Source organism: Athene cunicularia, assembly GCF_003259725.1.
Source record: "Athene cunicularia isolate RWA chromosome 6 unlocalized genomic scaffold, athCun1 chr6_part1, whole genome shotgun sequence".
NCBI lineage: Eukaryota > Metazoa > Chordata > Aves > Strigiformes > Strigidae > Athene > Athene cunicularia.
This window is the reverse complement of record NW_020799105.1, coordinates 3104336-3119879: the sequence shown is the minus strand read 5'-3', so window position 1 is coordinate 3119879 and position 15544 is coordinate 3104336. Positions and strand designations below refer to the sequence as shown.

Here is a 15544-nt window from a genome sequence, read left to right as displayed (position 1 = left end):
TTAAAGTGGCACTTGAACTAAAAAATTCTATATGCCAACAATATGGTGTATACCGTTCCTGCTCTGGAAAACTTAACATATGCGTTTTGCTGCATAAGTGAAGTGCACCAGTGAGGGAGGAGCTGTTAAATCCATATTAAGGGCTGATGTCAAGCAATTTATTCATGTTCCTGGCTGCCTGTAACTTCAGTGTCATGTAGTTTTGTTTTGTGCTTTGAAACAAGAAGGTATTTTTCCCCGTGTAGTGATACTGGATTGTAAACATGAAATTCCTTTTATGGAGATTAATAAAACGGTGAACCAAATAAAACAAGGTTCGGTATGTTTTTACACTTTTGCAACTAGATGGGTCTTTGTTGTAGTTGTACTTGTCCCTATTCTGAGACTGGAACTAAGTTTTCCGTGAAAGTGTACTGAAGAACTCACTCTGGAACAAATCTCTTATTCTGAAGTAAATAATGTTCTGATGCTTCAAAGTAATTATTTGCATTATGACTAATTATCAGTGGATAACTGGAAAGGGAAAAGGAAATAAAGCCCTCAACTCCCAAAGGCTTTCTATGATTAATGAAATTGTCAGCTCATATTGACTCTTAGTTGATGATGATCTTTCTCACGGAGAGAATGTGTGTTGAAACAGTTTCTCCATACCCTGCCTTCATGGGTAGGGTAGGAAACTGATTCATGTCAGGGTTCTCCCATAAAAGTGGAGAAAAGAAACAAGCCATTCCTGTAGAAAACTTGTGTGTCTTGTTGCTGTTGGCTTAGAATCCTTATGAAGAGACCTTTTGTAATAAAACTCCATTGCATTTTCCATCAGTGGTTACACTCACAGAATAGTGAGCGAATGTAACCTGATCCTCTTTCACTGAGGATAAGTTTCCCTTGTGCCAGACTTTCAGTGTGTCTTGGGGACAGGGGTTGCTGAAGGCAGATCTTCTCAGTAAAGACTGAGATAAAGAAGGTACTGAGTACTTCAGCCATTTCGGTGTTGTGACCAGGCTCCCCATCCATTCAGCAGTGGGCTTACATTTTACCTAGTCTTCATTTTGCAGCTGCTGTACTTACACAAGCATTTTTTTGTTGTCCATCATGTCCCTCACCAGATTCAACTCTAGGTTGTCTTTGGGATGGGCCCCATCCCTGCATGCTCAGGTGGTATATTGGTGTTCCTCCTGAGTCATCTGTCCATGCTTCTACCTCTTGTGTGCCTTCTTATGTCAGTTTTGTGAAGAGCATTCAGTTCATCCATGCAGGCCTCCTGCCACCATTGCTGGACTTCATGCTCCTCAGGGTGAACAATCCTTGAGCTTGGAGGAGGTGATCCTTGAAAATCAACCAGCTCTCTAGAAGCCCTCTTCTAAGAATTATATCCCATTGGTTTTCTCCAAGTAGGTCCCTGAAGAGGCTAAAGTCTGTTCCTAAGCTCAGGGTCTGATTTTTCTTGTTTCTTCCTTTCAGAATCCTGAATTCCATGATCTCATGGTCACTGCAGCTAAGGTTGCATCTGGCCTTTGCATTCCCAACCACTTCTTCCTTGTTTCTAATAGCAGAGTGCCTCCTCTCTTTGGCTCCTCAATTTCTATCTATCTACTAATGGAAGATGATATTTAGAGCTTACAATGCATGATAGGAAAAGTACAGTAGTTCTGTAGAGTATTGCAGTGGAGGTAAGCAATTTTCATATTAAACTGATTTTCTGTGATGGCCTAAGAAGGTTTGACTTGAGCAACTATGCTTAATCTTTGTCCTCAGGTACATATGGTGCATAAAGGAAATAACAGACCTGAGAAAGTGCTGCTTTGGCTAGCTTTATAAGCTTTATGCTAGGGTAGCTTTGTTTATGCAGCTTAAAGTGTTTGTTATTGCTGCAAGTGTTCTGGTCTCAGTGTTCTAGGTACTAGAGTTGTGACAGTTGTTGGTCACTTTGACTAGGATGCAGTAAATCTTCTATTGTAATTCCAGAATTGTCTAAATTCTTTAACTGTCCTGAAAAGGTACAGAGTAGTTGAAGGCAGTCTCAGTTCAGGTTAGCAGTAGGCAAAGACCAAAAGCCTTGTTCTGTAATGAATGTAAATGTAACTGCATTTGCAATTCATAAGGATATTCAGGAGCGCTTGATATTCTTGTGATGGTGATTATCCAGCAATGTATCTTTTTAAAGTAGGTGATAGTAAATATTGCATTTTGTCTTTTCTTTTTAATGGACACATTGATGGCAGTACCAGACTCTGCTCTTTTCAATGTTTGTCTTCTGTTGGAATAGTAAAGTACAATGGTATTAAACTTGAACTGCATTTTAGTAGCTGAGTTTTTGCATGAACTATGTCCCTTCTTAAGTGCTGAGGAGCGCACAAGAAAATAGCTGTAGAAATTAGTTTCTTAAACAGGTATAGTAGCAGAAGTGCTAAAGTACTAGTATGAGAAATGGCAATTATTTATGTAACCCCTGAATTGATGGAGAGCATTCTGGCCTGTACTGGGTAAGTCACAAGTGTCACCTTAGCTGTCCTTGTGGTAATGGCAAACAGTAATGACTGTTTTCCTCTGTCTTTAGTTTTATTAAATTCTCATCAAATAGATGCTATGTAATGTAAGGAACAGGTGCATTAAACCAGGAAGCTTATTAAAGGCTGAGCCAGGAAAGTCCGTATCAACTTCCTTGCCCATTCTAGTCTTTCAGCCATTTTCTGGGTATCAGCTCTTCATTTGCAGAAGAGTCTGAAGACTCCTGTCCAGGAGGGAAGCTATTAAAAGATGTCATCTGGAACTCCAGTTATTCCAACTGAGTTGCTTTCTCTGCTGTCTTCAAACTTTTTCCTGAGTTTGGAAGAAGCTGTATACTTCAACTGTCTTTGAGGAGGAAGGCATTAATAAGACTTTTTCTTATGCAGGCCTTGTCTTTTTTGTCTGCACAAATACTACCTAGGAAGGAGCAGAAACAGACTTCAACCAGACTGATAGTACATGTGGCAGCCAGGTACCTTATAAGTTGCAAGAGTGTTTGGGTGGATTTGGTTCCTGGTGACCACAAATTTGGTTGTTTTGAACAACTTCTCATAAATGAGTAAAATATCTATATATAAAATAACTACTCAAATGAGTAAACTATCTGCCTGGGCATAAGCAATGAATAGTTAAACTGTTAATCTCAAAATAGCATCAAGTAGTACATCACTGAATGAAGCTATTAGTGCTAAGGTTTAGCTGTATGCAAAGTGGCATGTTCAACCTTCCTATTTAAACTCTATGGAAACCTTGTCAGTTGCTAACATGTGTCCATGCAGTCATCATAACTTGCTTAGCAGATATTTTTAATACTCAAGTGTGTGTTGTACTGAATGTTTATATTAAGAGTTACCACTATTTAAAAAAATGCTGCTTCAAGCATCTACTTGGAAGTTACTGAGAAGGTTACTTGCTTTGGTGTGTCTTTGCTTTTAAAGATCTTGGTTTTGTAGCTTTGCTCAAGATTGATTGTATTTCAGCCTCTGAATGTGTATACAGGTGTCTAAATGTCCTTCAGCTAAGTCTTCAAAATCTGATTCTGTTAAAATGGGTCACAAAAACCACTCAATACTTGAAAGAAAATTTATTCTCAAGTGTAAAAACATTTTCTTAAATTACTTCATATTAACCTCTTACAGGGTTTTAGGTGAGAGAACAAGTTAGTAGACTGACTAGTGTTTGGACTACACTAAAATCACTTTCACAAGCCTAGCAGTCTCTGCAGCTTTTTAGAGCATAATAGTTGTGCTGAATAACAGAAATAATCAAATGGGGTTTCTCTCAAACTCCAGAATAGTAGCAAAAAGGTCACTTTTTATTTAGCTTGCCCTGATACAATGACGAAAAACCAGAATTGTTAAGGGGAGGTAACTGCCAAAAAACTACTGACTTAACTGTAGCAAATGGAAAAGTGCTGCTTGATTTCTTGCTGCACTTATAAGAAGTTCCCTTTTTCTCCAAAAAAATAAAGGGGTGGGGAGTGAGAACCTCACTAAATTTTAGGTAGGTTTCAGCTTGACTTCAGTCATTCTCTGATGGGGAAAAGTAGTAGCATGACATTTCTTTTATTTCTCTGAAGTTAATGCTGGAGAAAACCTGCATTCCTTATCTCTCTGACTAGACTCCACTGACACTTGGAGCTGCCAGAGCAGCCAGGTGCACTCTACCCCCCCATGCAACAGAAAGGAATGTATTTTTTGGCTGATAGGATTTTTTTCCTCTTCCCATCTTGATATCAGTGATTATTGTAGTTCAAAGGTATAGAATATAAAGTGGTTTATCTCTCAATTGGAAGCTAATCTGTGGCATAAAAATTTTGCTGTGACATTTTTTGAGGGGGAGGGGGAGCAGTTGGAATCTGACCTTTTATCCAATTATTCAGGATAGTGAAATGCTAAAGAGACTTTGCAACCCTTGAAGCAGTTACTGACTGCTACAAAGAGTTGTTGTTTAGCTGTTGTGGCAGATTTTCACATAGTTGTCTTGCAGGTTTTTGTCTTGCAAAAAGCAAACTTCCCTGCACATGGCTTACTAGTTTTAAATATTTTGGTGATGCTGATAACTAACCTTGATACTGTGTGGCAGTGGAGGAAGTGAATGGAAGCTGTGAAACGGTTTGTGAACTTGATGCATATAGCTTCTGCTTTCACAGTTGACTGCAATTCCTTTCTTCAGATGTTTTTTCCAGTTTGCTTGTTAGCTGGCCAAAAACTTGTATGCCTGTTTACTATAGTATAATGGCTGCTCAGAAGAGTGGTTCTCTTCTGTTCCATTGCTTTTAAATTTGGAGCCAGCTTCCTTAGATAGGACAAAATGTTGGAAAAGAGTGTAGCTTCCTGTTATAGGAGATGCTTTTAGCAATACTGCTAAAACTTGTAGCAATACTGCTGTTTCTCTTTTCAACCACATTCTTATAGCAAGTATGAAGGAACTTGCTCTCTAAATGTGTTTACCTTACAAAGACTTAAAGGATTTTTCACTCATTTTTATTAAACTCCTAAAAGGGTTTTAACAGTTAGAAATGGTACCTATAACTCCTCAAAGTGGTAGCAATTACATACTATCAAGTGTTGGTGGCACTTAATATCCTTTTTCTAATGAGGAGTTCATTTGTCAACATTCTTCTAATGTGACTCAGCAATGATCTGCTGTTAAATGTTGTTATGGATGATACGTATTTGTACAGTGCCTGGCACAATGGAGTTCTAAAATACTAATGAATTACAGTAAAAGAACTCAGAACTAATACCAGATCAGACATTTCTTTGATTATTTATTTTTTTAATTATTATCTATCAGTTACTTCTGTTGCGTGGCTGCTTTGTAACAGTTTACAAATTCATTGTGATGACTGCACATAAGTGGGTTGTCTTCTACATGCTGAATTACTTGCAGAGCTGGTACAAGTGGTCAGAAGCACTGAAGGCAAAATCAGGCTGGAAAACAATAACATAATTTCAAGTTTCTGACACAAGGTTGTTTGTTTTTTTTTTAATGGTGCTGTAAAATGAGCACTGTTCCTTGGAAAACAGCCCACCATTTCTAGTCCTTTTTCTGTTTAATGTAACTGGATACTGTTGTAGCTAATTAAAACATCACATTTAACATGTGAGCAACGATTTACACCATTAACTTATTGTACACTTGAATTAACTGTTAGTCAAGTAAAATGAGACAAATTGTCCAATATGCTACAGAAGGTGGACAATCACTATAATAATATACTGTGTTAGTACATATTGTGCTGGTGAAGAAACATTTACTGTGTTTATGCCAAAAGATCAATGCTGTGAATTTCTGTTACTTCAACCATATATTAGTGAACACATGAAGATAATTTTAATATAATATTTAAAGCTCATTGAAAAGTATTACTTTATCAATAAAGGAAATTTTAAATGAGTATGTTTCCCTCGAGGGGAATCACAAGGATTAAGCAAAGTCAATGAGAGAGAGAACTCTGCATTTGCGATTGATTTAAGTGAATAGATTAAGGTAGCATCTCTTATGTAAATTCCTTCTCTGCCTCAGTACTTTGTTTAGCACTAAACCCATTTAGTTTTTGTAACCCATCAAGGTAATGGAAATAGATACTTGCTTGACAAGGCTGCAGATAAATAAGCCAGCACAGATGACAGGCAGATGAGAACAAGTCAGTAACTTGAAACAGTGTCATGGGAAGACGTGGTGGGAATCGTAAAAATTTCAGGATTGTTTAGAATGAAGGATAGTGTTATGACAGTGTCTTTGGCAAAATAGTTACATTTAGAACATATTAAAAAGCAGGGTCATGAAAATGGTGGGGGGGGGAGTATTCTTTCCTTTATCTACTGCTAAATGCATTGCCCCTAGCAGGTGCTGAAAGTCAGAACTTATTCTGATTTGTTGTGTCTTAAAAATCAATGATTGGTATTTCTCCTCCCTGCTATCAAAGGTGTTCCTTCTTCCTTCTCATGTTTATAAATTTTGTCTTACTGCAGGAAACTGTTGCTGTCTTAAACTTAGGAAAATAATTCTGTTACTGTGAAACCACTGATGCTCTAGGAGGGAGCTTGTAAGGGGTGCTGCCCTTTTTCTCTGTGGGAGAGGGAAAAATCAGTGTTGAACTGTGGTCTTCAGAAGTCAGTCCAAGTTTGCATATAACAAATAGAAGATACTAAAATTCAGTGCCTGGTAGCCAACCTACAGTTTTAGTTGTGGTATATTAAAATGCTTCTTGTAGTTAACACCTGTCAAATTAGCAGCGTTTTCAAAAAGTAAAATGGGTTATAAAAAGTAGCAATGGATTTTGTAATTAAGTCATTTATAATGTACATCTGCCTTGCACTTGATTAGCCAGATACCTTAGAACCTTGAGAGGGAGAAACTTCACTAATATTCTGCATCTGAAACTTACTCAGGAAGTAACAGCATAGGTATTAATTTTGTCTTCTTTCTTCAGCAACTTGAGTATTTTCTGTGCCAACACATGGATAAGTGAAATACCAATTTAATAGTATTATTACAGAGGCCACAATTAACTTAGTTTGTAATTCTGATGAAGGAAAAAACCAGCCTGGGGAGGAAGTCTGTTACTACTGATGTGAAGCTACAGCTTGGGTTGGTTTAGAGACTGTGCAGTACAATATTTACCTATACTAGAAATGCAGCAGAGTGGCCTGTGAGAATCTGTATCTGGAAAGAAATCTTTCTTCCACTTCCTTGTAAGGTAAAAGTAAATAGTTGAAGCTGTGAATCTAATTTGTAGAGGATAATTGCTGTATATGATTTTTCCAGGTGAGTTTTGTGTATGCTCAAAGGTCAGAGTTGACTTGCTTGACTGCAATGGAGTTACAATGTCTTAAAATAGTTTTAACTCTGGAGTACTGGTTTATAAGAAGAAAGTTTCTTGATTAAAGAATTAACTTCCAAATTATAATAGTTCTGTAAAAATTCTCACATCATCAGTATATGCTTTTGTTTCCTTTAAGTTGTGCATCCTGCAATTAGCTAAACCATCCAAGCCTCAGCTCTGTACTGATAACAGAGTTAGTAGACATTATCAGCATAAATAAATGTCTTTTGATACCCAAATGATGTAATTTTTCGGTTTCCATATGGTTCTTGTTTCATAGTTACGTATTTTACTTGGACAGCAGGATTTCCCTAGCCTCAAGCCAATTGAATTTGTCTTAATTGCCAGTGTAGACAGGTAGATCAGTTTGCTGCTATTAGAGACCAGATGGCTGGAGTGTTCTAATTTACTTGATTTACTGCCAGATGACTTTGAAATTGTACCTTGCTATGCCTGGAATGCAGTCTCCAGGGTAATCATGAGAAAACCAGAAGCCAGTATATAGCTTCCATATTAACTGAAAGGCAAAGTGGATAGGCTCCGATTCATCAGTCTCTAAGTTCATACCTGGCTTGAAGGAATAGTGGTCTTGTTGACTGATGTCACTGGTAGTATATGTGCATTGCTCACTAAACTAAAAGGAGGAAGACAATTCAGCTGTGTATTTCTTTGGACTTATTTTTCAGTCTCTTAATTGCATTGGCCTATTCCCCTGCATAGTACTAGAAGAACTTAAACCAGTGTTAAACTCACTAATTCCAAGTGACTTATCATATTTTGAATTTAAAGCAAGATGAGAGTGGAATGATGAAAAAAATGGAAATTTTATTTGCTAAATGCTTCTGAAAGGGCCTTTGAAGTAAAAACAAAATTTTGTGTTTAAAAACCCCCAAGTGGTACCTTGTTATAACTGACTTTTTTCAGTTTTATCGAATGAGAAGGATTAGATTGTGATGAGTGGTCTGTACACTTGTTCTCTTGGATTTTTTTTTTCCTAAAAACACTTTAACATTGCTTGCTTTTTCTGTCACAGTGTGCAGAAAGTTCTGTCTTTACTGGAAGCTGTTTGTCATCTGATGATCATTCATGTGACTTATGAAATTGAGGTGGGACTAAGACATTTCATGATGTACCCCAAAGTTGTTTGTCTTGTATTTGGCAAAGTTTTATGCTTTGCTGCTATGCCAGTGTATATGCAGTTCTGTTTTGCTAAGGTTTACCACATGGATTATGGTGGCTAAGGGTCAGGGCATGATAAAACAACATTGACTCCAGAAGTTGTATTTCTAAAAGGGCTAGTGAAAGAGCTTGAAATACCAACGACTGGACCTACTAGGTACTGCAAATAAAGGCAGAACATGGGTTGCAATCAAAGTACTGTGACTGACAATGATGAAGGTAAATGGCTAATTCTGATTTTTTTGTTTCGTTGGCTGTCAGAGCTCTTTTCCTTCTGTGTAATTTGGCTCCAATGACTGGTTTCACAAAGGGAAAATGAAATAACTGTGAAGTAGTTATTGAGCCATTCCTATGTTTGAGCCCACTGAGACAACTGTCTCTGAACTCAGTTTGAGATAAAGGACCTGCTTTCTAGCAACTTCAATGGACAAGCCCTGTGGGTAGGGATGAACTCTATAAAAAGGTGTAGGCTACACAGCTGTGTATCATTTACTTCAGTCATGATTTTCCTTCTATTGTCATGGGTGAGCAATGCCCCATAGTATGTAACCTGAATTCAAAATGCTTTCATGAAGATTTAATTCTCTGTTCATGTATTATTATTTTTTTAGTCTAGACTGCAAATGTACATCATCCATGCCAGCAAGGAATAGGCATAAATTCAGTATAACTTTGGCTTGCTTCTAGCTCTGCTTGATGGATTGTTCAGTCTTGAAATCTAGGCCAGTTTTGCTTTCTTAAAAAGTGGGGTTGGGGAAAAGAACTGGCAATTCTGTTTAGAGATGGATTCTAGACATGGATATGCATTGTGGAAGCTGTTGTCATTTGCAGAGTTACAGCACATACTTAAGTTAATTTTTTCAGGACAAACGTCTAAAGAAATAGAGAAGGAAGCTGCAGAGAACTTTATGGAACTGCACTGATGTATAACAAATTTTTGATGTGAGATTTAACATTCATTGTCATGTCACTATTCTTCCTGGAAGCTTGCAAAACATGGAAGAATGCATAAACCAGCAACTGGATTTTAATGGGAAATGGCTTATGGTAAAGTCACTTTTACAGGCTACAGACTGTATCACTTTGGTACTTTGATTTGTCATGAAAACCTCATACCGTAGCTTATTTCTTGGGGGAAACCTGGGGCTCTGCTAGTGTTACAGCTTGAGCTGTATGTGTTCACTGGATGATTATGTGAGTATTTTTTAGGCTCCTTGCTAAAATGACAGATGTTTTAAATTAGTTTCTGGAACACTGTAAGAAATAATTCTAAGATCATCTTCCTTTTTAACCGGGGAAATCCTATGCATGGAAAATTACACTTCAGCATTTGTCAAATTGGTATTGTCAATATAGGCATTTAGAAAAATCTGTGTTTAAAAAAAACCCCAAACAAATGAACCCACCTCCAAACAATAAACTTTGGACTCCCATGTTATATATTTGCATGGTTTATTCTGATACATACAGTCTGTACTTTCAAACATCTAGATGTTAAGAGAACTAGATATTATTGGATGTTTGTGTGTCTATTTAAACAGTGAATTACAGAAGCTGAAACTATTTCTTTTCACTGAACAGTTGTTCTTTGCTATGTCCAGCAGGCTAAGAAGACAGGAAATGGAGCAGGTATGACAAAAAGTTGTAAAACTGGTGACAAGGAAAAACCTCAGCCTGATCAGAAAGCTTCCTCTTGCTTTTCTAGGGAGAAAATACTCCCCAGCAAGAAGCTTAAAACATCCTGATCTTTTACTGATCCTTGGCAGACAAGAGTGCATAAGAAAGACTTATAAACAAAGTTAAAAGCTAAAAGCAGCAGGAAATCTGTCATCTCCTGGTTCTTTCAGCTGCATTCCTAGAAGGCTTTTCAGAGACCATATATGCCCTCTGACTTGTGTCCCCCATTTTCTTTATATTTCAAGACTTGTCTGCTTCTTGTTCTCTGAGTAGCAGGGAGCAAGCAGGAAAGTAGCTCATTCTTTATTCAGCTAATTTACCTCTAGTATCCCCTTTAAAGAGTATGGAAATAAATATGGGTGGGTGGACGTTGTAACTATGAAATGGTCTTGGTAAGTTTTGCTTGAGAGTTTCCCTTATTTTGTGTTGCTCTGGGCAGGTACAGTGTTCAAGAAGTTATGGTCTCTTTACTGTAGTAATCAGTGCAGTTTCTGAGGAACCTTGAATAATGGCCACTTCAGTATTACTTAAAAGCAGAAGCTTCTATTTGATGGAGATTGTTGCTTCCCAGTTAACTAGGGCAAGATTTTTTTAGGAGGTAAGAGTATCTGAAACCTAAGGTTTTTTCCCCATGTATACTGTTGGATAGAAATAAAATACAGGTTTCACGGATAATTGTTCTGTATTAGCATGGAGCTCGACAAGCCTTCTGCTTGAATGGGGTATGTGTAGATATTACATTTTAAGGAAAAAAAACTTAATTCCCTTGATACTGGAGTATAAAGAAGGTAGAGTTGAGTGACGCTCTACCTTGTGTTACACAGCTGTGTGTCTAAAAATTGTGTAGGCCATGTAAAATTCAGTCTGAAGAAAGAGTATCTTATTAAAACAAAGCAAGAAACAAAACCCCCCTAACCACAAAGCTAAAAAGGAAAACCCACAAAACTCTTTTGTGGTTGTGTATTTTTAGGCATCAATGTGGCTTCATGTTTTGAGACTTTGTCTGATGAATGGTATGTGGAGTACATTTGTTCTTTACATGCCATCTCTATACCTTGGCTACAAATGCACAGAGCAACTTCTGGAAAGGTTAATTAGTAGCCATGTAAATATGAAATGCTTTCCTTTGATCCACAAGATTTTGATTTTATATTTAAACAGATTCAGTGAGTGTATGCTGTACTGGTGCTTAAAATACTATAAAGTCTTTTTTTTTTTTTTTTTTTCTTTCTTTCTAGAAAGATATGGGACTTCTTTAATTGAGGCCTGTCCTGGTTTGAGCCCAGAGGGAGAAAATAAAACAAAACTTCAGGAATGGAGATAAGGAGAGAGAGGGATGATTCACCTGTTATGGTCATGGATAAATGACAAACTTGTTAGGGGAAGAAAAAGAACATCAATGTAATTTAAACACCACCACCACCACTTAAATTAACAGTAGGACAGTGAGCAGTGTAACCACATCTTAAACACCTTCCCCCCACCCCTTCCTTCTTCCCAGGTTCAGTTTTGCTCCTACTTTCTCTAACTCCACCATCCCCTGCACCAGTGGGGGTAGGTTGTGGTCAGTTCATCACCTGTTGTTTCTGCTGCTCTTCCTTCCTCAGGGGGGGAACTCCTCCCTGGCTCCAGAGTGAGGTCCCTCTCATGGGAGACAGTCCTTGAACTTCCTTTGGCATAAGGACTTCCCATGGGCTGCAGATCTTTAAAAACTGCTCCAGTATGGGTGCCTCTCAGGGTCTGCAACCCTCCTAGCAATGAACTGTCCCAGCAGTCTTCCCTCAGTCCTGGCTGCCTTTGGATGCAGCCACCTGCTCTGGTGTGGGGTCTTCCATGGGCTGCAGATGGGCATCTGCTCTGCTGTGGACCTCCATGGGCTGCAGGGGCACAGCCTGCCCCCTCTCACTGTGGGCTGCAAGGATGTTTCTGCTCTGGTAAACCTCTCCCTTGGCCTCCACTGACCTTGGTGTTTGCATGGGTGTCTCCCTTGCAACTCCAATGTTTCCTCTGAGGTTCCCCTTCATCAATACATTATCACAGGTGTAGCCATGGTCACTAATTGGCCCAGCCTTGGCCAGACGTGGGTCTGACTTGGAGCCAGGGGAGCTTTTGAGAAGCTTCTCACAGGGGCCATGGCTGTAGCCCTGTCCCCTGCTACCAAACCCAACACAAAGCCTCATGGGATCTGCCTGAAATCTTGAGTCCTGTCTGCATGCTATATAGTGCTGAGGGTATTGGAGGAATGAGTATTTCTGCTTTATTGGACTTTGAAGAGAAATGTCTTCAGAGTTTAGGACAGTGTTGAAATTAAAACTCCCCCATAAAAAATTAAAATGGAAGTTGACCCATGTCCTGTATGTTGCTTTCATTTGAAGACTAAAGAGACTAGGTAGCCATAGCAGAGAATGTCTATATATGTATTTGTATATATAAAGTGTGCATAGATCTATAATTACTTGATAATGTTTCCTGGAGTAGTGAACCTAGATTCTCATGCTTTCCAGACTGAATGAAGCAATGCTTTTTGTATGGTTGAATAAAACTTGAAGTAATTTACACTTGATGTGGTGTAACTTTGGCAGACATTGGTCCTTAGTTGCTTCTGTTCAATATACCAATAATGATGGTTACAAGAGGGTAGCTTCAATTTGAAGGTAATTCTAAACTTTCTCATGCATTATTTAAAAACTGTATATCCTCAGAAATATACTTAATATACTGAACTATATGCAGATTGGTACAGCTGTAAGAAGCAAATCTTGAAGGCATAGTTCTTTGGAAATGAAGTATTACTCTGCATTTTCACCTGGTGACAGCCTTCTGTCTGAACCATGTGTAATCCAAAGCTTTTGCAAATTACTTCTGGGCCATCTTTATCATACATGTGTGCATACAAACAGGTGAGAAATATAAAGGATGTGTTTCATGAGTGCAATGGAAATAATTATAACAAAGGAGTCAGGGTGGGTCATGTAACCCTGTCCTAAGAAATTTGGTATGAGATACATTTCTAAGACATTGCACCTGAGGCATTGCTGTGGAGTTTAGGTGTCAAAGCAACACTGCTGTGCTGTGCACTATGGTGCATGGCTCTTGTGGTGGTTTGAGCCCAGAGGGCAACTGAACACCAGGCAGCCTTCACTCACCCCTTCCCACCCAGCCCCCAGCAGCGCTGGAAACAAGAAAAAAGAATTGAAAGGCTCAGGAATAGAGATAAGGACATGGAGGGGTCTCTCACCCGTTAAAAGGCAACCTCTCACAGGTGAAAGACAGACTCCTTAGGGGAAGAAAAAGGACATCACTTTAATTCAGAACACTAACGATAATGACACAACACATTGGATGGGACAGGGAGAAGTGTTACCATATCTTAAAAACACCTCTTCCCCACCCCTCCCTTCTTCCCAGGTTCAGTTTTCTTCCTGATATTTCTACCTCTGCAGCAGCACAGGGGTAGGGGAGGCAGGGTGCAGTCAGTCTGCCACTTCTTCCTTCAGGACTGGGGGGAACCACTTTGTCTGCATTCTTTACCCTGTTCCATGTGGCATCCCTCCCGTGGGTGACAGTCAGCCACAAACTTTCTCCATTGTGAATCTTCCCCATAGCATGCATTCTTCTCAAGATGAGCTGATGTAGGTCATCTCCATGTGTTGTAGTTCAGCACTGGGAGGAATGCAACAGGGGGGGGGCTGCTTCTTCCCACAGAGTTTCAGAGGTCCTCCACAGGCCATGGGTGAATCTCTGCTCCTCTGGTGACTTCCATGGGTGGCAGCAGGGGAGTGGCCCTGCTGTCCCACCACAGGATACAGGGGAACTCTGCTCTAGCGCATGTCCCCCTCTTCCACCTCCTTCCTTCTGCTGACCATGGTGTTCCCATGGGTGTCCTTCTTGTAACACCTCCCCACAAGTACTAACACCCTCTCAGGTTCCCCTTCTTAAATATGTTATTGTAGATGCGCAGCCACCATTGCAATTGGCTCAGCCTTGGCCAGAGATGGGTCTGACTTGGGGCCAGGGGAGCTTTTGAGAAGCTTTTCACAGGGACCACCACTATAACCCCTTCCCCTGCTACCAAAAACTCCACTATGCAAACCCAGCACATTGTTAGTGAGCCTACAATGAACATATGAGACAGAAACCTATCATAAAATTGAAGACTTTTAACCTCCTCACTGCTCTTCCCTTCTTTGCTTATAAATATCTGTGTGACTACTTGTAAGTCTAGTAATAATAGATTTTTTTTTTTTTTTAAAAAAAAAAAGTAGGATAGGCTGACTCTGAACCGAATAAAATACTAAGGCCAATCTCTTTCTGTAAAGCTCTTCTGAAAAGGACCAGAATAGGGAGACACAGTTTTTGGCAAGCAGTGTAAACTTGAAAGGAAATGGTGCTTCTTGGAAGGCTGTACAGGGCTAGAATTGGCAAGTGCTGTGCATACAGGCTCACTACAACTTCTGTCAAAAATCAGCAAGTCTTTAAACACCAGCTGATGAGGCATTTTCAGGGCTATCTTGTCTAGCTTGAGCAGGCCTGGCATTTCTTAACACAAACTAGTGTCTGGGTTAAAGACCTTCTGCTTTGTGATGCCTTCCTGAATAGCTTATTCAGCTGGAAAATACAGTGAACAAAGGAGCTGGAAATATTTTGTCAAGTTGGTGATCTCACAGTTCAGAGAGCCAGCTACCAATTATAAAGACTTCTATTGTATAACATAAGAGCTAGTGTGTCGAAAAGTCTAGATCTTACTCTATCTCTTTCTTTATTAGCTTCTGCATAATTATTTTTGCTTAAAGAATGATGTGAATGTGGGGTGTATTCTCAGTAATTATGATGTGAATGTGGGGTGTATTCTCAGTAATTAACTAAATTTTTGTAATTTTAATAGCAAAAAGGAGGTAATTTTTTTGTTTTTAAACTTTGAACTTGATTTCTGATTTATGTGGAGTAGGAGGGAGTGAAGCCTACAGAGTTCATGGTGATTAAGTTTTTACAACTACGTGCAGCAAACAGTATTGTTTCTAGGGAGAGTGGGAAGAGTAAAAAGTCTGTGTCCCACACTGGTTAATTTAGTAGAGATGTTGGCTGGAAACAGCGTATGATTTCTAAAGCATTAGGCTAACCACAGTGTATTGGTCTCAAAAATAAAATACCAGCAAACCTAGTGAAAGAAATTGTCAGTAGTACAAATACGTTTTTTTGTTGCTATTTTGTGTTTTTTCTAGGCTTTACAGTGAAATTCTGAATCTTAAGTATGACATCTTTCTCCTGCAGGTTGGAAAAGAGACCGTGCAGACAACAGAAGACCAGATCTTGAAAAGGGATATGCCACCAGCATTTATCAAGTAA

The 15544-nt window shown here is 39.0% G+C and overlaps 1 protein-coding gene across 1 annotated transcript in view; it reads left to right on the top strand.

The window, feature by feature from the left end:
* The first annotated feature begins 8700 nt into the window (after window positions 1-8700).
* The window catches only part of VCL (vinculin), a 47767-nt gene continuing 40923 nt past the window's right edge, over window positions 8701-15544 (top strand). Inside the window, exons 1-3 of the mRNA XM_026851466.1 lie at window positions 8701-8740; window positions 11169-11211; window positions 15421-15540. Of these exons, the coding sequence (XP_026707267.1) occupies window positions 8701-8740; window positions 11169-11211; window positions 15421-15540 (203 nt within the window). The remainder of the gene's footprint in view (window positions 8741-11168; window positions 11212-15420; window positions 15541-15544) is intronic.